At 37.6% G+C, this 23215-nt stretch overlaps 1 protein-coding gene across 8 annotated transcripts in view; it reads right to left on the bottom strand.

The window, feature by feature from the left end:
• The window catches only part of ROBO1 (roundabout guidance receptor 1), a 1122893-nt gene that overhangs the window by 128971 nt on the left and 970707 nt on the right, over window positions 1-23215 (bottom strand). For all 8 annotated transcript variants that reach the window (XM_060172122.1, XM_060172117.1, XM_060172118.1 and 5 more), the window contains one exon: window positions 20808-20965. In XM_060172122.1, coding sequence (XP_060028105.1) covers window positions 20808-20965 — 158 coding nt within the window. The remainder of the gene's footprint in view (window positions 1-20807; window positions 20966-23215) is intronic.

Below are 23215 nucleotides of genomic sequence, written 5' to 3'. Positions count from 1 at the left end.
GAGTTTAAATACACTTGATCATTGGAGAGAAGCAACAAGAGACTCATGCAGAAAAAGCAATTATCCCAGTGGGAACACATGGCTCTGTACACAGCTTGTGAGACACCGGCTGAGAAGAGAGGCCTGGGAGAGCCGTTGCCTAGTACCATGGCAGCTGCCCTTCTCTGTTATTTCTTTCTCCCCTACCAAACTTCTCATTTCTTCCTTTTGGCCATTTTAAATTGATAGTTACCTATTTGCTGTTGTGAAGAACACCTGTGATAATCCAATTACAGACTAAATCAGAAAGAAATGTATTACTAATTATAGACAAGTGAAAATCATCCCACAGAGAGACTAAGTGAAAGGGAAAGGATGGTTTTTCTTGTGATGGTATTATAAATCATAAATTATAACTTATCTACCTATCTCGTTTATAGCATCTTTTTTCAGGCACCCACATTTTCACAAGGAGTTAACAGGAAAAAAAGAACCTTTTTTTTCTTTATATAATACACCTATTTTGCTTGCTGATAGGTAGCTTAAAGTCAACAGTCATCAGCCTGGAAGCCCCATCAAATTTATACTGTTCCAAACCAGGGGAGACGATACTAGTGCTATTGAAATAGAGAAGAGATGAAACAACAGAGGCTTTTTTGGCTATCCCCGATGTTTGGTTCCCAAATCATTAGGATCAGGACCCAAAAGTGAATCCTATAAAAAGGACATAATCTAAAAAGTGGTTCATGAAGAAAATAGCCTTTGCTAGTCATGTCCTAAAAGGAAGAAGATTTATTGATTTTTTTTATCTCTATGAAAATTCTAGGTATTCTACGGCGGCATTCTAGGTGCATGTGAAAAATTACTTTAGTGCAGAGCCATTAAGTTAATGTATTAGCTCTTTCACAGTCTTAGGAAACAATGCTCTGCTGTTTTTAAAGTAAAAATATAATATTCACTTTGCTACCAAACCAGCTTTGCTTTCTTATCACCTTGCCCAGCCATCTGGTTATAATTCTGAATTTACATAGAGTCCCTGTTAAGACAGCTTGGAATGAAATCTAAGGAGGAATTATGACTGTACTCTAGAAATAAAGATGACAAATACCCATAGTTTTTGAGGAGAGAAAAACTCATTTTCAAACACTTGGTTCTTTTCAATTACAAGTGCACCAGCTGAAAATACTTTTCAAACAGTAAATCCCTGTTTCTCTTCATGAATTCTTAAGCTTAGTTCTCCCTCTTTTTTTTTTTTTTTTTCATCTACTGTGAGAAGTTTCCTCGGCATCAAATGCCTTGCTCAGATAATGTCTTTACCAGAGACTGTGTATGAGTTTGCTATTTATATTCTAAATAAAACATATAACCTTGACAGACAAAAGTCAAGTCAAGATGGAGCATATCAGAGACTCTTGGATTCAGTATGACATTATGGAAAGTAAGCAAGGAGATTAATACTACAGAAAAATAGTGATTTTCAAAGATGAAAATATTCGACATTATTAGTAAAGATTCTAGTCAAATGTGAACATTACTAAAATTACTATAAATTGAAGAAAACACTCCATCTGGGGGTCGGGCAATAGCTCACTGGCCTAGTACCAAGTGCAAGGACCAGCTCAAGGATTGAGGTTCAAGCCCCCCCCCCCATCAGGGGGGGGTCACTTTACAAGTGGTGAAGCTGGTCTGCAGGTGTCTCTCTTTTTGTCCCCTATTCCATCCCCCCAATCTCTCTCTGTCTTGTTCAATAAAAAAAGAAAAAAGAAAGAATGAAAAATAAAATAACAAAAAAAGGTCTCCAGAAACCTTGGATTTGTAGTGAGCAACAATCCCCATTGATAATGCTGGAGGCAAAAATAAATAAATAACACTCATTTCCATTTTTGTGGTATTTTTTTAATCCTCAAAGGTCAAAGAGGCAAAAAGAGACTTGCTAGTGACAAGCTTAATTGATTAATCAGAAGTCAGAACTCATCAAAACCGGGTCAGAAATTCAGTAACCATATGGGCAGTTGCTTCACTCTATTTGCTCACAAGGATTTTTATGCCAAAATCAAGCTCAGTTACTTGGCAAATTTGTGCCCCATGTCACAAGAGACATATTAAGATAAAGACACTAATCTCTCCCCCAACACTGCACATGAGGAAACAAATGAAAATATACCTACATGCTTCCTAAAAGAACACAGCTAGGGTATGGCTAATGTGAGGATGAAAAAACAAGGCTGAGGGAAAGGTTTGAACTAAAGTTGAAAGAAATCCTCCTTAGTGTGTTCTATTAAGCTTTCAAATTCCACATGCATGTCTGAATTTCTTGAGAACTAATGATAAATAAGAAATAAACATAAATGCATCCCAATGTCCTACATTTCTCTAGTTATCTATAAAAAAATATTGGGCCGTGTGGAACAGTATTTGGAATGACCTTTCTCAGTTAAAACCAGTTTAGTTCCCTGGCCAAAACAAAGACACACGGAACAGAAACGGTAGTGCGAAAATATGAATGCTGTTAAACATTCTAATATTTTGTATTACTCTACACAGTCAGTCTAGAAGTTATATTGCTTGGGTTTTGAAATTCTTAATTCCATGAATCGTATGTGACTTTTGTAAAATGTTAAGTAGGAGTGTCCAGCAAAGTTTCTGGCGGAAGTGTTGTCCACAGGGATAGTAAAGCCAGGGACCAAACAGTGGCGCACCTGGTTAAGCGTTCACATCACAGCTATGAGGTAAAGTCGATTGAAAAGACTTTGATCTTAACTCTCTCGCCTCAGTTCATAGGGCATAAGTTCCATGATAGCAAGGACTGCCTCCTACCTCTCATATTTAGGGTAACACTCACTAATAAAGAAGGATACTATCAAAATTAACAGTTTAGTCCAAAACCTAGGAGATGACACATATAGAAGAACTACTCTGATTTCGGCTACAATCTCTTTAGAAAAAGGCTTGCTATTTGAGAAATTTTTTTGTTAAGAGTTATACTACTTGCAATTACATTGTAGATGAAAAATTTAAATTCTGAAGACTATCAGAATAATATATTTGGGACTTGGACAGTAGCACAGCGGGTTAAGCGCAGATGGCGTAAAGATCCTGGTTCGAACCCCCGGCTCCCCACCTGCAGGGGACTCGCTTCACAAGCGGTGAAGCAGGTCTGCAGGTGTCTGTCTTTCTCTCCTCCTCTCTGTCTTCCCCTCCTCTCTCCATTTCTCTCTGTCCTATCCAACAATGATGACATCAATAACAACAATAACTACAACAATAAAACAACAAGGGTAACAAAAATGGAATAAATCAATAAATATTAAAAAAGAATAATACATTTAAATTATCTGATGTCTACTAAAGAAATTCAAAAGAACAAAGACTGAACATTTAAAAGAAAATTATGTGTTGGAAATTTCCTCCACATTGATATATTAAGATATATCAATGAAGCTATGGTAAATTTTTCATGAATATACTAGTATTCAAACAACAGTCCAGATTAAGATATTGCTATAAGTAATGAGAACTATAGTGTACCAAAATGTGCTATACACATGGAATTTCTGCATGCTTCATCTTTCATTTTACAACAATCTCGCAGGGTAAGTATATTTTTCTATTTGGGGGGGTGAGAAAACAAAGGCTTAGGGAATATCAAAACTTGCTCTCGGTCCTTTAGTAAGTAGGTTAGAACTCATTCTACGTAGATAAAAACTAAAGCTTATATTAAGTGATTTCTTTTGAATAGGAACCAGGAGTCCACATTTGATTTGTTTCTATGCCACAACTCGAGAATTAACAAAATCTTGTAAATGTCTATGTTCCAACATTCAATCGTTGGACAAAGAAGATAGTTGCTGCTGGGGAACCATCTGACTGTGTTAGATTGATGACACTCCTTTTATCAGACTCCATATTTAAGCCTAACTGATTTGAATATCCAATCCATCCACCTACTAGCAGAAAAACATACGCATGTTAGTAATTCACATATATAACACATGTACCTGTGAATTGCAGGGAAAATACATTTGCATTAGATCCTCTGTATGAATGCTTCTTCTTGTCTCATGTAAACATACAATTAGTATTAAAGGATGTCTAAAATTTAAACAGGAAATTTATAGGCTTCCCTAATAAAGATGAGGAAGTCTGGTATTCTCTTTTATAAGCATGATGCATGGGGTAATCTGGTGACGTGACACATCTAGGTGAGGGAAGAGTGACACCTTGAATGTTAAAAAGCAAATAAGAAGTAATGGATTCTTCAGTAAATTACACTTCATTGACTCAGCAAGACAGTTTTCCCTTATTTTCAACCAATGTTACAATGACTGAGTTCAACAGTTCTTGAAATTCTTCTGTACAGCATAATGCTTGTAGGACTATTTCTAGAAAAAAAAAAAATCAGCTTATAAAGCTTGGTGATCACCTGGGTTTGTAAGCTCTGAGAATAGAAAACTTATGCCACCTGTTAGTAATTTTCTTAATGCACAACAGACTATTTTACAAGTGTACAATTTATCATATTATCAGGTTCTTTGGGTTTCATGAGATAAAAACTGAAGTGGTCAGATGTTACCAATAGAGTATTACTGCTTTTACAACAACTAGCCTTTAAACAAAAGAAACGCAGAATCAGCAATGGACTAGCCGCCAGCCTCATTAGAAGATTTTGAATTATTCTCTGAGCCAGCATCTTAAAGTGACAGTAAACACAAGACAGAAAAATAGACAAAGATAATCTTTGCCAATTAAAAATTATGAGAAGGAAAGCCCAGCTATATTTAAGGTGTTTATGTGGGAAGTATTTAAAACTATTTCACTGATCTTTACATTTTGGGGCCGTGCTATAAAGAAAAAGTGACTTGCAAATCCACTGCATTTTTTAAGCTACTACTTTCAGTTTTTAAGCCATAATTAATTTTACCTATTAGGTAAACAGAAATGCAAACTGATGTATGTACTCTTGTTAGCAAACAAGAAAAAAAAATAATAAAAGCTATAACTATAGAAAAGTCAGCTTCTTAAAGATATTGAATTTACCAAAAAGTATTCTGATGTTCCTTGAATATTTCCTAATATAAACAGGTTTTCTAAGCATTGTTTCAAGATAAACTTTACTACTCTATCTTGTGGCCAGGAATTTTGGCAGCAGGTAATATACCCCACTTGTAAGTATAAGGTCCCAAATTCAATCCCAGATGTCACCTATGTCAGAGTAATGCTCGGGTTCTTTTTCCTCTCTCTCTGTTCCATTAACAAATAAGTCCTTAAAAAATACTACAGGAAAACATTTCACCTGTGGGTCATGGAACACAGAAAATAAAATAAGCTGGTTAGAACACCATCCTTGAAACCATGAAAGACTGTACCTTTAATCTGGCAAAACCCTTTTCACCTCTAATTCAACAAAGTGCTATCAGACAGTAGTAACATTTCACTAGTGCTTGGTTATTTGTAGAAATTTAATGGTCAAATCCAACACATCGCTACTCAGGAATCTGAGAAGCAAAACTGCTCGAGTGAGCATCTATTAAAAGGAAGAGATAATAAAGGGTGAGAACGTTTGCAAGTGTGTCTTCTATGCTGGAGTATCAAGCTGATTGGAAATTCCTATTAGAAGCTGTGTCCATTTGACCGTGTGTTCATTTCATAGAGTTATGATACCTCTTGTTAGTCTATTGTACTGATAATATCGTAACAGTTTTCAATGACTGTTCAAATTGCTGAGACACTTTTTTAACTGCCTGCAAGATCCATTCCGAAGGATCGTGAATGCTAACAAGCGCCTCAGCCGCATCAGTCTTGGACCAGTGGATTTCAAGACCTGTCAGAATTCCATATTGGTGAAGACTTAAAGCTGTTGGGCACTGTCTTCTAGTGCTGCCTTGGCTGAAATGGACATTTGGGTAGTACAAAATATAAGTGGGGGGGGGGGATCAAAAGGCCAGAATCATCTCAAGAGATTTAAAAGTAAAGACATCAAACAAGAAACACACACACATACACACACAAAACAATATTGTACACATATGTTAAGACTTATGTATATTGATGCCCACTATACTACTTAGTGGAAACATGAACATTTTATACTATACTGTTTCCTCAGGTCACTAGAAATTATTTGTTGAAGCAGGAAATAACAGGCAAACTGTTACAGTCTGCAACTGTGGCTCTGAATCTGAGTACACACTTGCCCTACATCTCTGAACCATGGATTTAAAGGGCTTATTAGGAATAATAATTAGGTGTCTCATGAGACCTAAACAAAAGGGAGTATGAGGAGTTTAAATTGCAGAAGCTCTAAATAAATGTGCACGTTATACTGAAGGTGGCTAGTACATATGTTTGCACACTGATCAGAGAAAGGTATACCATCATTTTATGGGAGTTGTGTTTTTGCTTTTTTAAAAAAGTGCAAATGTTTGTTTTTAGTTCATTAAATATGTAAGCCAAGTACATGTATATACAAATCAAAAAAAGTATCTTTCATTGTAAGGTTAACCAGTTCTTATTTCTCATGTCTCCAAGTTATTAATATCAATACAGTGTAAAACACTCAAAAGCAAGACCAAAGAACTAAAAATAATGCCATATACTAAGGCTGTCATGGTAGTTTTCCAAACACTTCTAGTTTAGGACTGATTCTCTTGATTCTAGTTTGTTGGGAAGATATTATCTAAATATTTACAATGTTTAAAAGTCTTGAACACAATCTAGCTGCTAGTGAGTTTCAAAAAACAATTTTAGACACAAGAGACTCAAAAAGGGTCAGGCATTAAGCTCAATATATATTTAAATTGGTGCAACTTGCTTATTTTTGGTTGAGATTGGAAGACAATCCTAAACATTTGATCTTATAAAATGAGTTAAGATGGGCTGGGGAAATAGCCTAGTAGTTATGCAAAAAGACTTTTATATCAGAAGGTCCAAGTTCCTAGGTTTAAACCCCAGCTCTACCATAAACCAAAGCTGCCCAGTATCTGTACATTCTCTCTGTGTGTCTCTCTGTATCCCTCTCATTAAAAGAAATAAAAATAGAGAGTCAGGCGGTAGTGCAGCAGGTTAAGCGCGGCTGGTGCAAAGTGCAAGGACCGGCATAAGGATCCTGGTTCAAGCCCCCAGCTCCCCATCTTCAGGGGAGTCGCTTCACAGGCAGTGAAGCAGGTCTGCAGGTGTCTGTCTTTCTCTCCCCCTCTCTTTCTTCCCCTCATCTCTCCATTTCTCTCTGTCCTATCCAACAACAATGACATCAATAACAACAACAATAACTACAACAATAAAACAAGGGCAACAAAAGGGAATAAATATTTAAAAAATAAAAATGAAAATATTTTTTGAAAAGATGAGTTAAGATATGCTATTTTTAAAATATTTAATTTGTCAAAAGACACTCAGCTCTGACCTATGGTGGTGCTAGGGAGGTTTGAATCTGTGGCCTCTGTGGGCTCATGCATACAAATCCAGTATCTTTCCACTGAGAAATCTCCCCTTGTCCCCTAGATACGTTATTTAAAAAAAAAACTTTTATTTCCTTTATTTATTTGATAGAGATAGCCAGATATTGAGAGGAGAGGGGAGCTAGAGAGGGAGAGAAACAGAGAGACACCTGCAGCCCTGCTTCAGCACTCATGAAGCTTTCCCCCTACAGGAGGGAATGAGGGGCTTGAACCTGGGTCCCTGTGCATTGTAAAATGTGTGTTCAACCAGGTGTGCCACCACCAGCCACCCCCACCCCCGCCAGATGTGTTCTTAATAGCATATCTGGCAAAACAAAAATGTGATCAAGGACACATGACAACAGATTCTGTTTGTACTTAATAAATAAGCAGGGAACATTGTTACATTTAAAATATTGCTTTCAATATAGATACAAAGATGGAAAATATTAACCTTTGAACACCAAACAAAGGGCCAAAATTTCATGAAATGAATGCAGTGATAGCAGTCCCTCTGAGGGACCAGCAGGTGACACACCCAGTTCACCACATATGTTGTTATGACAAGGACCCAGATACAATTCCAGGATGCTAATCTACGGGGTGCGGGTGGGTGGGCTCACATGTGGTGAAACAGCACTGCAGGTATCTCTCCCTCCTTCTCTGTCATCCTTTTCCCTCTCAGATAAAGAAAGGAAAAATAAATAAAATAAACCACAACCTGTAGATTTTTGTTAGCACACAGCTTAGTCAAAGTTGCTGTTTTACAAGGGTTGATCAGATCCTCAGTTTCTTGGGAAATATTACAACAGAGAGAAATCTGGTGTTGAGTGGTTTGGTTCTTACTCCTGACTTACAACACAGACTCATAAAGTGACTCAGAGTACATCAAATCTCCTGGCTGTCCTTATCTTCTTTCAAAATGAATGGCTTTCCTATTCAAAATATTTCAAGTCAGTACTACTTCTTAGTACTCTGTTGCATCTGTAAGATGGACTTTATTTATACTTACTCATATGAATAAAATCTCTTCCTTCTTTACTTAAGCAGTAAAGTATCAGGCTTTAAAAGAAAGAAATGGTGGACTGGAGTTGGTGTATTGTATTAAAGTAAAAGACCCTGGGGGTGGGGTGGTGGAGGAGTTAGGAGGAGGGTTCAGGTCTTGGAACATGATGGCAGAGGAGGACGTAGTGGGGGTTGAACTGTTACGTGGAAAACTAGGAAATATTATGCATGTATAAACTATTGTATTTTCCTGTTGACTTCTTCTAGCATTTGCCCTTCTTCCGTAGCCAGTCAACAGCGTCAGGTTGAGCCTGATGTAAAGTTTCGAGACCTCCTTTGAATCTGGAGAGGTGGCAGTTGTTGACTATGTGGGTCATAGTCAGTCTGTAGCCGCAGGGGCTGTTGACTGTAAACCATTAATTCCTCAATAAAGAAATTATAAAAAAAAAAAAAAGGGCCCCAGACCAAATCAGATCGATGGGGTTTACAGTCAACGATATTTATACCCCTTTCCCATATTAGGGAGCTACTCTCTTCCCTGATCCAACTTTCTGTCCCTTTTCCAGCCATGATATCATCTCCCCAGACAATAACTTGGATCTACCTGCATATCAAATTGCAGGCTCAGGGATTAAAAAAAAAAAAAAAAAAAAAAAAACTACTATAACCACATGCCCTTTGGAATATAACTAAAATATGCCTACTAGCTATCTACAAAATGGAGGACCCCCCAACTGTTCATCTGCACTATTCCAGCCTTTAGGTCCATGATTGTTCAACAATTTGTTTGGCTTTGTATGTTAACTTTCTTGTCAACCACCAGGTTCCAGATGCTAGCATGATGCTGACCAGACTTCCCTGGACAGACAACCCCACCAATATGTCCTGGAGCTCTGCTTCCCCAGAACCCCACCCTACTAGGGAAAGAGAGAGGCAGGCTTGGAGTATGGATCCACCAGTCAATGCCAATGTTCAGTGGGGAAGCAATTACCGAAGCCAGACCTTCCACCTTTTGCATCCCACAATGACCCTGGGTCCATACTCCTAGAGGGATAAAGAATAGGAAAGCTATCAGGAGAGGGGAGGGGATACAGAGATCTGGTGCTGGGAATTGTGTGGAGTTGTACCCCTCTCATCCTATGGTTCTGTCAGTGTTTCCTTTTTATGAATAATAAAAAAAAGAAATTATAAAAAAAGAGAAAGATATGGTATAGGTGATAGTCCCTTTCCATTTTACTGGGAAATTAGAAATATATAAATGTTTATGGCAATAAAAACATGTCATGTTTACATTAGTAACTTTTCAGCTATGAGTACGCTAGAAGAACTTTTCATTTATATTTCATTTATTTATGGTTTTCTCAAGAACTTTGGAGTGCAACCCAACTGTAAGACATAGGGAATGTAAATGGCCTCTATATGCTTTGTGTATTAAATTGGAAATGCAAAGTAATGATCTGTCAGAAACTTAAAGAGAAACACTTGATAAAAGCAGAAGAAGCAGATAACAGGAAGGCACATGTAATGTGGATACACTGAGTGGGGTTTAGCAGTTTTTCAGGAGAAGTTGTCATTGAGTTGGAACCTGAGAAATGAGTGAGTTAGACAAGGGTATGCAGAGGTCAGAACATTCCAGGCAAAGAAAAGAGCATATGCAAGAACTCTCATAAATTGGTGCTTCCAAGGTTTGCAGTGTACATCTAACATGAAAATAACAAACATCTAAATGCTCTGGAAGATTATGTTCAGAATCACACTGCCATCCAAACTCGCTTGGATGCCAGCACTAACAATGTCCTCCCTTGTCATAAACTCGTTCAAAGGAGGACTTGTGCTTTCTAAGTAGATCTGCATGGTGATCTTTTCTTAGTTTTGGCATTTAAACAAGATGAATGTATAATTATGAAATGCATTTACACATTTTTGAAAAATCTCAGGTGTTCATTAGGAAGGAAAAGTAGCCTTTTTATCATCTGAAACCCAGCATTTCTCAAAACTCCTAAGATTCCTAAAGAACTAGAACTGTTCTGGGTAGACGGGAAAAAATAGCACAGTGGAGGCCCTGGGCCAATAGTGCTTTTAATTCTCTTATGGAACCCCCAGCTGATTACGCCACTATAAATAAAGGCGTACATAGGATTCAGATTAGTTTCTTAATGATAGTATTCATGTCAGTAACTCAAATCATACACTTTTACGCAGGCTCAGGGTGACTCTGTAGAAACTAGGAGGCAAGATCTGCTGGATCTATTTTCATATATATTATGTGATCTTGTTCACTTGGAACAATTGAAATTCCTCTAACATAAATTGTTCCTGATTTTTCTTTTTCACCACTTTGGATTTGTCAGCTCTGGCTATTATTGGAGTTGCCAGGAATCAAACTTGGGACATGTCTTATGCATTACCTCTGCTGCACAATACCTGGCCCATCCACCAAGTTTTTTTTGTTTTTCACTTTTTTTATATTTCTTTATTTTCCCTATTGTTGTCTGTGCTGTTTTTTTTTTGTTGTTGCACTTATTATTATTGTTGTTACTGATGTCATCGTTGTTAGGACAGAGAGAAATGGAGAGAGAGGAGGGGAAGACAGAGAGGGGGAGAGAAAGACAGACACCTGCAGACCTGCTTCACCGCCTGTGAAGCGACTTCCCTGAAGGTGGGGAGCCGGGGGCTCGAACCAGGATCCTTATGCTGATCCTTGTGCTTTGCACCACGTGCACTTAACCTGCTGCGCTACCGCCCAACTCCCACCATCTACCAAGTTTTTCATAACTAAATATAACTGGAGTTCACAAGTAACACAAAGGACACCAATCACTGATAGATACATACCTGCAGTGTGCAACCTTTTACCATGACATTTTATACGAATATTATCACAATTATCATAATTACTCTGTAAATCAACATAGGTATTGGTGAGCTAACTTTACAGATTTTAATTTCAATAACAATAATAAGTTATAGGGATTTAATATCCATGAGTTCATACATTTAAGTCTTTCTGAAAATAGAATCTATGCTATCTTTTAATGTATATTAAAAGATATTTTATTCTATATTCTATTCTACTAATCCATTATTTCAGTTATTAACTTAAAAATACATTGAAATAGGGTGTAAATTTACTTTGAAAGCCTTTAGTTGCATAATTCATATTAAACATATGTTAATTTAACTCATAATTAAGTCATGAATAAAGGCTCAGTTTAAGAAATAAGGGCATAATGTGTAAGGATTTTTTTGTGTGTAAGATGGACAGGAAAAATATTACTATATCAATTTCCTTTGTCCTTCAGACAACAAACATACATATTTACTTTGTGTACTTCACACAAGTTTAACTTCACAGGGGGAAGGAGTTCTGTGACATCAGCTGCATTAAGTACACTGATTTCCACTAGGGTAAGAGGAAGCCAGGACATTGAACAATGAAAGAAATTGGAAGACTAGAGGAAAACACTAATGAAAGGAAGGGAGGAGGAGCAGATGGCCTAGGAAGAAGACATGTGGGAATTGAGGAGAAAGGAAGCAATTGGCAAGAAGAGGGCTGAATGCCAAATGTGTGAAGGGTCTGGAGGACACTTGGGATTTGGATGGGATGTGAGTCAGCTGCTTCTGACCAAAATATCACACCAACAAGGGAAATCAAAGAAACCTACAAAGACTTGCAGGAAACAGAAAAAAAAAAAAAAAAAACCCTGATGACTAACTGCATTCTAATATTCTCACCTCTTTGGCATAGGGATGGGAAGGGTGAAATCATTCATTAATAAATAATTGTATTGTTCTGTAAATGTCAGCAATATTGAATCCTTCCTTCGCTCATCCCAGAATAACATAAACAAAGCCTCTTCTCTATTTATTTTTAACTTATCTTGTGTCAATGTGATTTCTCATTTATATATGAATCAATTTCTTGCCACCATATGGGATTAGGAAAACCAACTGTCCTGGTTTTCTCCAGAATTGAGGATTTGCAGTGCTAAACCTGAGTTAGCCCTGGGTAAACTGGGGTGGTGGGTCATTCCATCTGATTTAAAATCTCAAGAAAAAGCTACTACTCACCCTTGCTCTTCATGCTAACACATAATGCTACTGTGAGTTTTTCTACATTTCTACAAGTGCAGTGAAGAAGATCTTAATATGTTTGTATGGTACATAAATGACATTTACAATAAAATGTTTTCAAGTTAGGAATGAAAATACATAACCTACTTTAAAATTGTTTTTGCATCATATAAAGGATTTCTTCAATCAACTGAAAGAAGGGGAAATGTTATGTATTATGTATATAGCTTGCAACTTTGAAAACAGAAAGAAGAGTAAAAACTTCAAGGTATAATTTATGTTAAAGGATGATATATTTAAAATGTTTATGTCAACATAGTAAGAAGACAGAAGAAGTATTGATCATATCTAGATTTTTTTCACCTCAATGAGGACAAATTCAAGCACAAGAAAGGACAGATCTTTTTAAGCTCTTTCTTTAAATACTTAAGTGAAATAATCAGAATAAATAGGAGTCAAAGAAACCAATCTTGGCTTTTTAGAACTGAATCCCAGTAGATCACTCTATCTGTTGTGCTAGTTTTCACTACATTTGATTGTACCTACACAAAGTTGTAACCCACCACATCAATATCTTCTTTATATAATATTTCCTAGTTGCTAAAATTTTCAGCAACACTTTTTGAAATGTGTTATATTATTATTATTATTATACTGTTATATTGAAATGGCATTATATTAGGACCTTGCTCCGCCACAAATGTTGGACTTTTAGTCAAATACTGACTACACTAAAGGGATGGGAGGTGGTTCAACAGGTAGGTCACAGGACTTTCACATAGGACAAAGGCCCCAGGTCTGAACCCTACCACTGCATATGCAGGAGTGGTGTTCTGGCAGAATCTTAAGGCATTATAAAAGTATTACTGAATTATGACTACATACATGCATATGCATGCAATGGTAAGAATAAAGGCTTAACTAGGATAAAATAAAAGTACTACTCTAGGAACAAAGATACCAAGTGATTCAGCCAATTCACTTCTGGGTAATAACCTAAGGAATACAAAACTGCTCATTCACGAAGATCAATATGCATCTCGGTATTCACTGCAGCTATATTAACAATCATTAAGACTTGGCAAAAATGAAGTGCACATCCACAGATGATTGGATAAGTAAATTATCACACACAGGCACATGCACACTCACACACACACACACTCACACACACACACACACACACACTCACACACACACGCACACACACACGCACGCACACTCATGCACACACACTCACACACACACACGCACACTCACACACACGCACACTCACACACACGCACACACGCACATTCACGCACACACACTCATACAGACACGCGCACGCGTGCACACACACGTTCACACGCACGCACACTCACCCACACGCACACTCACACACATCATACACACACGCACCCTCACACACACTCACACACGCACACTCACACGCACACACTCACACTCGCACGCAAACACACTCACATGCACACACACACACTCACATACGCACACACACACACTCACACACACACGTTACAAACAGAATTCTCATATTTGCACCAGGATGAGCTTTGAGGGAAATACTAAGTGAACCAGCTCTGATAACGAAAGTTAGGTACTATGTGATTACTATTTCACTCATTGGTGTGAGATAAACAGCAGAGAGAGAGAAAAGGAGAGGGGGAGGAGAATGGAGAGGGGTAGAGAAAACAATAATAATAATTAAAAAAGAGGTTCTAATAACAGATGGTGAGGACCAGAAAGGAAGAGAATGAAGAGATGAAATGTACAGAAGTGATTAGCTGTATGGCAGTGAGAGAGGATGGACTTGATCTGGTAACCACAGTTCAGTGTAATGTATAAAGATGCCCAAGTGTAAGGTAATATAGCTGAAATTTACTCTGTGTGTGAACCAATGTTACTTGAATTGAAAGACAAAAAAAGTGCAAGATATACTAAAACTTTCTTGAGCCTTTTTTGGGCCTACTTGTCAGCTTGTACGCAACATAATCCTATAATTGACCCTCTTTATACCTAATTAGGGACTTTTATAGCCTACGAAAATAAGATGTTGGCATTCAAGGCATATTTAACTTGTTCTTTAACTCAAGGACATGTTTAACCTTTTAATTAACCATATATATATTTTTTTGACATTTGATCTTATTTTATCCTTCAACTTTGTCTTGACTTCCCACACTTACACAATAATAGTCAAATTTATATACAATAAAACTAACATATCATCTTTGTAATGCATGTCTGAAGGTTGTCAGAAACAGTTTTTGGTTTCTCACTTATCACCATAAAAAATTTTTATTAGGTGGTCCGGGAGATGGCACAGTGGAGAAGGCATTGGACTCTCAAGCATGAAGTCCTGAGTTCAATCCCCGGCAACAAATGTACCAGAGTGATGTCTGTCTCTTTCTCTCTCCTCCTATGTTTCTCACAAATAAATAAATAAATAAATAAATAAATAAATAAATAAATAAAATCTCTAAAAAAAAAGAAAAAGAAAAAATTTTATTAGTAGTAATATGCATGATTAAGTCTCTGGCATATAAAATAAATCTATTTAACTCAGTTTACCAGTTAAACTATTTCTATTTCCAAAACATAAACACTTATGTCTACAAAAGCAAAAATCAAGGGAGATAGAAGACTAAAGACAAACATCATCTAAGGCTTCTTTTAAATTATTCTAAGAAATATGTGCCAACAGAGTTCTAAATGATTCTCCTGTCAAGTAGGAAAATAAGAAAATGTTATTTATATATTCCTGGCATATAATCATCACAGATCTAAAATTTGGCTCAGGATCCAGGTCAATGTAAAAAGAAGTAACTTAAGAACATCAAACAATGCAGGTGCAACTACAATCACATATTTCCCCTTTTTGTAGGGCGTGTCTTTATTCTCACAGCTGGCAGAGTCATACTTTCAATGTTCAACAAAGAAAGTCACCACATTAAAGAACTGTATAAATTCCTATAACCAAAACTGTAGCAATAACCATGCAATCTTCACTTGCCTTTCATAAAGATATCATGTGCTTTAATCTCCTGTTCATCTGTACTGAACACATTTGGAAAAGTACATTAACAATAGAAAGGAAAACAATCATTTGAAAACAAAGCCTATCAAAGAAGAGTCACATGAAGTATATATCTAATAATCAACACTTCTTAAGAATTTATTGTCAATTTGGGGAGGAAAATTTAGAAGTAACATAAGCATTCTGTTTCTGTTTTGAGGTTTTGTTTTAATTATTCAATTTTACTTTCGCCTAAGGAAGAAAATAAAACAAAAACAATTGTGATCTAAATAGAACAGTAATTTTGAAACTAAACTGCTTATTTTAATCTATTCATTTCCCTGCAAGTATAAATGTGCTTTTTACCTCCAGTGTTTTCTAACTTTAACAGTTATAATTTATACAAAACACACAGATGGTCTCAGGAACAGTAAAAGTTTCAGATGTTACAATGTTCAAGCATATGGAACCCTAGAGTGGATAACCATTTTGGCAGCATTTGAATGATTTAAAAATTATTTGTAAATTAACATCTTGGCATTATTCCATAGTCTTAGGTCTTTACAACTTTAAATTGTTTGTGATTTCTGATTGGTGGTGGTGCTTGTAATGACTTTAAATTATTAATGCAGTGTGGAAACTAAAGTTCTTTAGTGACAGGATAGTATCCCTCTGAACAAGCAAAGGTTAAGTGGGAAATCCTGTGATAGATTAAAAGTTTTGGCAAAAAAAAATCACACATTTTTTTTTTTTCTAATTCAATGTGTGGCACTACAGGAAATTCAAAGGTTTTTCAAAAATCCATTATTAGTGAATTGTTTTAAACTGTTCACATCACCACGCAGGGAACAGACTTAAATACACTCACAACAAACTCTGCAGATTAACTGATGTTTCAGTGTAAGCATATAATTATTTTTTTTTATCTACCATCTACATCTAATAGAAAAAGAATTATCTGTAATTTGTGTGTTTCAGTTTCTCCAACCTCTCTTGAACCAGTTGAATGAGGTTTTAATGCCACCACTCCACAGAAACTATTCTTGCTGAAGTCATCTATGACTGATCACCACATTGTACAATCACATGGTCAAAGCTTAATCCCTACGCTGCTTAATGTACCAGCTGCAAGTGAATGAGTCATTACCACCTCCTTGAGACAGTCTCTGCTTGCCTGCCCTTCTGGCTCCCTCCTTTTTCACTGACTACTCCTTCTCAGTCTCTAATTCTCACTCTAAGTCTTCTTTTTTGAGAATTAGACACTGGACCAGTTCCTTTCTACATATAATCACCCCTTAGTGATTTCAGTCTCCTGTGTTTGAATAATATATACTTGCTGATGACTTCCAGATTCCTCAGGACAGGCGACATTCTGTGGTAAGACATTCTATATGACTTAATACAACATTTATCTTTCATTCATTACTGAAAGACATAACTTTGGGGTAGAGATTACTGTGATACATAAAGCAGGGGTCCAGGTTCTTGGCGTTTCTTCCATGCTGTGGCCTCCTACCACATGGTATAAAGAAAGAAAGGATGGGAGGCTCACTTACTTGTATTTAATATCTTTAATTTCCACTCACTGTCCATGAAGCTGAATTAGTAAAATCGGTCTGCCCAGAAGCAAGGAAGCTGGGAAGCAGTCTTTCATCTGTTCAGAAGTGGGAGATGATTGCAGACTGCTGAAAGCTTGTCATGTCTACCACAACTTAATTTTTTTCCCCAGCCTCAACCTCAACTCTGAATTTCTGACTCATATTTCCAACTGCCTATTTAACATTTATACTTGGATATCTAATAAAAATTTCCAAAATTACAATGTCTAGAACTGTACTGATACTCACTATGTAATACCTTCTCCAAAAACAGAATTTCTATCTTTTCAGTTGCTCACACCAATTAATCCATGTCTCTTCAAAGCTTTTTCCAAACATCTAATCTGTTTGCAAATTCTGTTTTTGTTGCTTTGACAGAGAACCAGATTTTTAACCATTTCTCACAATCTCTCTTAACAGACTGGTCCAAATAACAATTCTCCTCCTGTATGGGTTGCTGCAAAAGTTCCTTAATTGGTCTCCCTGCTCCTGTCTTTATCATTCTTCAGCATGTACCTGAAAGAGGAGTCTACTGACAAGTTGCTGGTGCTTTATACCTCACACACAGAAAAAGTCAGTTATTTCCAAGGTTTATAAGGGCTTACACGATTTGCCTACTACTACATTTCTGTGCCCACCCTCACTACCTTCTACAATCTCTTTACTTACTTTTTTGTCCTAATGTGGTACAGGTCTAGCATATATGCCAAAGACCCAGGAAGATTGTTGTTCTTTATTAGAGAGAGAGAGATGAGAGAGAGAGGAGAGAGAGAGGGAAGAGATGAGAAAGAGAGAGATAGAGTAGAGAGACAGAGAGAGAATAGAGCGACAGTGAGAGAAAGAAAGACTGGGGGCCAGGTGGTGGCGCACCTGGTTAAGCACACACATCACAGTGCACAAGGTCCTAGGTTCAAGCCCCTGGTCCACATCTGCAGGGGGAAAGCTTCAGGAGTGGTGAAGCAGGGCTGCAGGTGTCTCTCGCCCTCTCCATCTCCCCCTCTCCTCTCAGTTTCTCTCTGTCTCTATCCAATAATAAATAAGAATATATATGAGAGAGAGAGAGAGAGAGAGAGAGAGAGAGAGAGAGGGAGAGATGGAAACAGATAGGAGAGGCACAGACAGATACAGAGTAAGGAGAGACAAAGCAGCGCTGATCCGCCACCCAGGGAGCTGCCCCAGTGCAGCCCATGGGCACCCACGGCTCAAACCCAGGGGTTCATTCCCGGCAAGGTGAAGGCTCTACCTGATATGTTAGCTCCTGCCTTCCCACTTTCCTTATGATACTTAATCAACATTTTGCACTTTGCTTTTTATTGTGTCAGATATGCCCCCAATTAGGGTTTACATTTTATTTTACATTTATTTGGGGGGGGGCTGGCATTGCTTCATCAATCTCTTTGTGTTAGAGATAAAATTTCACACATGTTGAAAATATATGTGTGAAATAATCTGTGACTAGGGCGTAGGGCCGCACTGGGTTAAGTGCTCATAGTTCACAGTGCAAGGACCCAGCGGCTCCCCAGCTGCAGGGGGGGGGGGGGGGGGCGCTTCAGAAGCGGTGAAGCAGGTCTGCAGATGTCTATCTTCCTTTCACCCTCTCTATCCTCCCCTCCCCTCTCAGTTCCTCTCTGTTCTATCCAATAAAACTGGAAGGAAAAAAAAAAAAAAGGCGCCGGGAGCAGTGGATTCTCCTGCAGGCACATAGTCTCAGCGCTCACCCTGGAGGCAAAAACAAACAAAAAAGCCAAAGTATATGTGACTAAACCTTGCAGACATCCAAAGGGCACAGATTACCAGAGTCCCTCCATTTTTCACTCCCTTCTCTTTCCTTGATAACCATAGACCGGTTAATCCTAGAACAGACTAATAGTTTATGTGAGACTTTTTTAAATTTACTTGTTATGTTTCTTTACAACACACATGAGAGCCTTTAAAATTTTTTTCCAGATACTTGTATACCCTTCATTTTTTTTCCCAGGTCTTCATTGAAGAATTCTCCGGTGGTCACCCTCTTTAAAATTGCCATGCTACTCAACACCTCATTAATCTGTGTACTACTCCTCACGACGCTACTTTACAGGACTTTTCTAGTCAGCATACTGCATTCTATACTATCTTTTTTCTCTCTCAATATTCACAGAATGAAAACTTTCTTCTTATATGATTTCCTTTAATGTTGCATCTCTGATGCTGAGAATTTTATTGTTAATTTGGAATAAACATAGTAGGTAACCTAGAAATACATAAGAAAGGACACAACAATAATAGCTTCAATGGGTTTGGATCACTAGAGTTATAAAAATGGGAATTAAAGCTAATAATAAAGTAGTTTAGAGTATTTCTGAATGAAAATATAGTTATCTTAACTGTGCATACCTCTAAAAAGAATCTGTTATCATTAAGGAGAAAAATGTTTTAGTCCTTTTAATATATACATATATATATTACATACATATTATATATGTATTTGAGAGAGAGAGTTGTCAGAGTACTGCTTAGCTCTGGAATATGATGGTCCCAAGGGTCGAACCTAGGAATTTTCCAGTGTCAGGCATGAAAGTCTCTCACAATGCTATAGTGCTCTTTCCTACATCTGAAGCCTTTCCTCCTTTACACTCAAACCTCCCTGTGCACTTGACTCCATTTCCTAAGTGTGTGTTTACACTTTATTACATGTTTTCAAAGTAAAGCTGGATAATCTTCACACTAATTTCAAATTTAAAAAATCATTGACATATTCATTCTAACTCATACTAGCACAAGAAAATAATGCCTGACTTTCAAGTTGTCTAAAGCCTTGCCTACCACAACCTTCACTGCTTAATACTCAAGTCAATCTAATGCTGGTTATTCTGAAACAGAGTGAGCAATTATTAAGATTGTGTGGTCTGTGCTATAAGTTTGTTTTTCTACACTTTTAGCAGTCACTTCTCCTTACAGATTTGCCTGGGTAATGTTAAATCTTTGCAAATGAGTTCACAATGGACAGAGTGTGGGCAAAGGAAACTCTACAGTCATGAAGTCGGCTACAAGTTGGAAATCTAGGCATTCACAAATACCTTGCAAGACAGAAAAAGCAAATTAGTAAAACACAAAAAGTCTCATGGAATCATTGATGTCAAGAAAAAAATGTAATCATTATTTAACTATAGACAGTATACTTCTTGTATTAGAACAAAACTTTGAAATGCAGCATTCTGATCCCACCACCTTATATATTAATCATAAGTATCATTTAGGATGGTATTTTATTTTTCAGAAAGAACACTAAATTCTGTTGAACAATAATAACATATTAAAACAAAGAGATAAAAACTAAAGTGGTTAAGGAAGATTTTCGGGAAAAAAAAATACTATACTGCTGAAAGATTTTCAGAGTCGCCACTGAACAACACGGGGGCATGCTGTGTCCTGGGTTAGGAAAATAATTAAGTCACATATTCAAGTATTAACTCTAAGACATTAACAGAGAAATTATGGCTCTCTCTTTCTTCTCTCCAAACTAACATCACAAATTCTCTTCACTCATTTTCATGTAAACACAGAGAGAATCGAATAGGTATTTATTTGCAATGCAAGCTGAAAATGGGAGCTGATACAACTCTTGCTTAAACAAACAAAAAAACTCCTTTACCACCCCCCCGCCCCCACTGTATGTCTATAATTGCCAACCCTAAGGCTGAGTTACATATTTACCGTTATTCTTTCATCTTTATCATCCAGCGGTGAGCCATCTTTCTTCCATGAAATGGTGGGTTCAGGATGGCCTCGTGGAGGCTGACATTCCATCACTGCTGGCTCTCCCACTGCCACCATGACGTCCGAAGGATTTTGTCTGAAGTCATCCCGGAGGACTGCAGGAACAAAAATGAAATCATTACACTCAACAGCGATCTATATAATCCTTATTTCAGAACCTCAGAAAATTAGACATTTATTATAATAAACTTCTAGTAATAGCTATCTCAGTATATCTGAGAGAATCTAAACCTACTTATAGATATAGGAGATTTAATAAAGATATCTGGCCTTAAGCATACACAACAGGGATAATTTAATATACTAAATAAGTCAGTGGACAAGTAAGTTTTCTGCTCAATGCCCTCATAGCATTTGACTTATTTTTTAAATTTTTTATATTTATTTATTTATTCCCTTTTGTGGTCCTTGTTGTTTTATTGTTGTAGTTATTATTGATGTTGTTGTTGTTGGATAGGACAGAGAAATGGAGAGAGGAGGGGAACACAGAGAGGGCTAGAGAAAGGCAGACACGTGCAGACCTGCTTCACCGCCTGTGAAGCGACTCCCCTGCAGGTGGGGAACCTGGGGCTCGAACCGAGATGCTTAGACCAGTTGTTTTGGCGCTTTGCGCCAAGTGAGCTTAACCCACTGAGCCACCGCCGGACACCCCATTTGGCTTATTTTAAACTGGCATTTCTTCTCCATCTACTGCATATATTTTCAGGTTTATGCTAATGAATATAAGACTCTCTCTTTGATTTACATGACAGGGTGGAGAGATGCTTTCTAGTATTCAATGAATCACACACATACAAACAAGATTATTAAAGTAGAAGTACATCCCCCACCCCTATGAAAATCTAATTTTTGATAAAGGGGCCCAAACTGTTAAATGGAGAAAAGAGACTGGGAAAATTGGGTTAGGAAGTGCAAAAGAGTGAAACTGAACATTTCACCGCAGACAAAAGTAAACTCCAGGTGGATCAAGGACTTGGATGTTAGACCAGAAATTACCAAATACTTAGAGGACTATATTGGCAGCACTCTTTTCCATCTAAATTTCATAGTCATCTTCCATGAAACAAACCCAGTTGCAAGAAATACTAAAACAAAGATACACTCATGGGACTACCTCAAATTCCAAAGCTTCTGCACAGCAAAAGAAACTACCACCCAAACAAGAGACATCTTACAGAATGGCAGGAAATCCTTATATGCCATATATCAGACAAAAGACTAATAACCAAAATGCATAGAGATCACCAAACTAAGGAACAAAAATACAAGTGATCCCATCTTTAAAATGAAGAGAGGAATGAACACAATATTTACCCAAAAGAAGTCCAACCGACATATGAAAAAAGGTTCCAAGTCATTGGTTGTTAGAAAATGCAAACAAAATCTACAACGAGATACCACTTCACCTCTGTGAGAATGCCATACATCAGAAAGGATGGGAAAAACAAATGCTGGACAAGCTGTGGAGTCAAAAGAAGCCTCCTGCACTGCTAGTAGGAATGTAAACTGGTCTAACACTTGTAGAGAGTGTTGGAGAATTGTCTGGAGAATTCTTAGAAAGCTTGACATGGACCTACCATGTGACCCAGCAATTCCTCTCCTGGGGATATATGCTAAGGAGCCAAACAACCCCAACCAAAAAAAAAAAAAAATCTGTGTATAAACTATGTTCATAGCAGCATACTTTTAAAAAAAAAAATTATCAACGCAACGATTGCCACCTCAACATGCTTCTCCTCAGACTGTGTCCAAGACTTCACGTGTGGAATGACAACCCTTCAGCTTCATTACTCGGGTGAGACCTTTCCTTTTATAGTACACTCTAATTTCATCTCAGGTGGTTCACTTTCTAACAAAGTCCCATAACCTAGATATACACCAGTTTCTGTGAGAGAGAGCTTATGTTCACACGTATCCATAAACTACTGCAAAATATATACCTGAAAGCAGAAACACAAGAGTTTGCAGTGAGTACCCCCCTAACACTTCCTCTCCACTATTCCAAGCTTGGGATCCATGATTGCTCAACAAATTGTTTGGCTTCGTATGTTAACTCTCTTTTCAATCACCAGGTTCCAGATGCCACCAGGATGCTGGCCAGACTTCCCTGGATTGAAGACCCCACCAATGTGTCCTGGAGCTCAGCTTCCCCAGAGACACACCCTACTAGGGAAAGAGAGAGGCAGACTGGGAGTATGGATCGACCAGTCAACGCCCGTGTTCAGCGGGGAAGCAATTACAGAAGCCAGACCTTCTACCTTCTGCAACCCTCAATGACCCTGGGTCCATGCTCCCAGAGGGCTAGAGAATGGGAAAGCTATCAGGGGAGGGGGTGGGTTATGGAG

This window comes from Erinaceus europaeus, chromosome 14 (assembly GCF_950295315.1).
Source record: "Erinaceus europaeus chromosome 14, mEriEur2.1, whole genome shotgun sequence".
In the NCBI taxonomy this organism is placed as follows: Eukaryota; Metazoa; Chordata; class Mammalia; order Eulipotyphla; family Erinaceidae; genus Erinaceus; species Erinaceus europaeus.
Note: the sequence above shows the minus strand (reverse complement) of the source record. Positions and strands in the feature narration are given on the sequence as shown.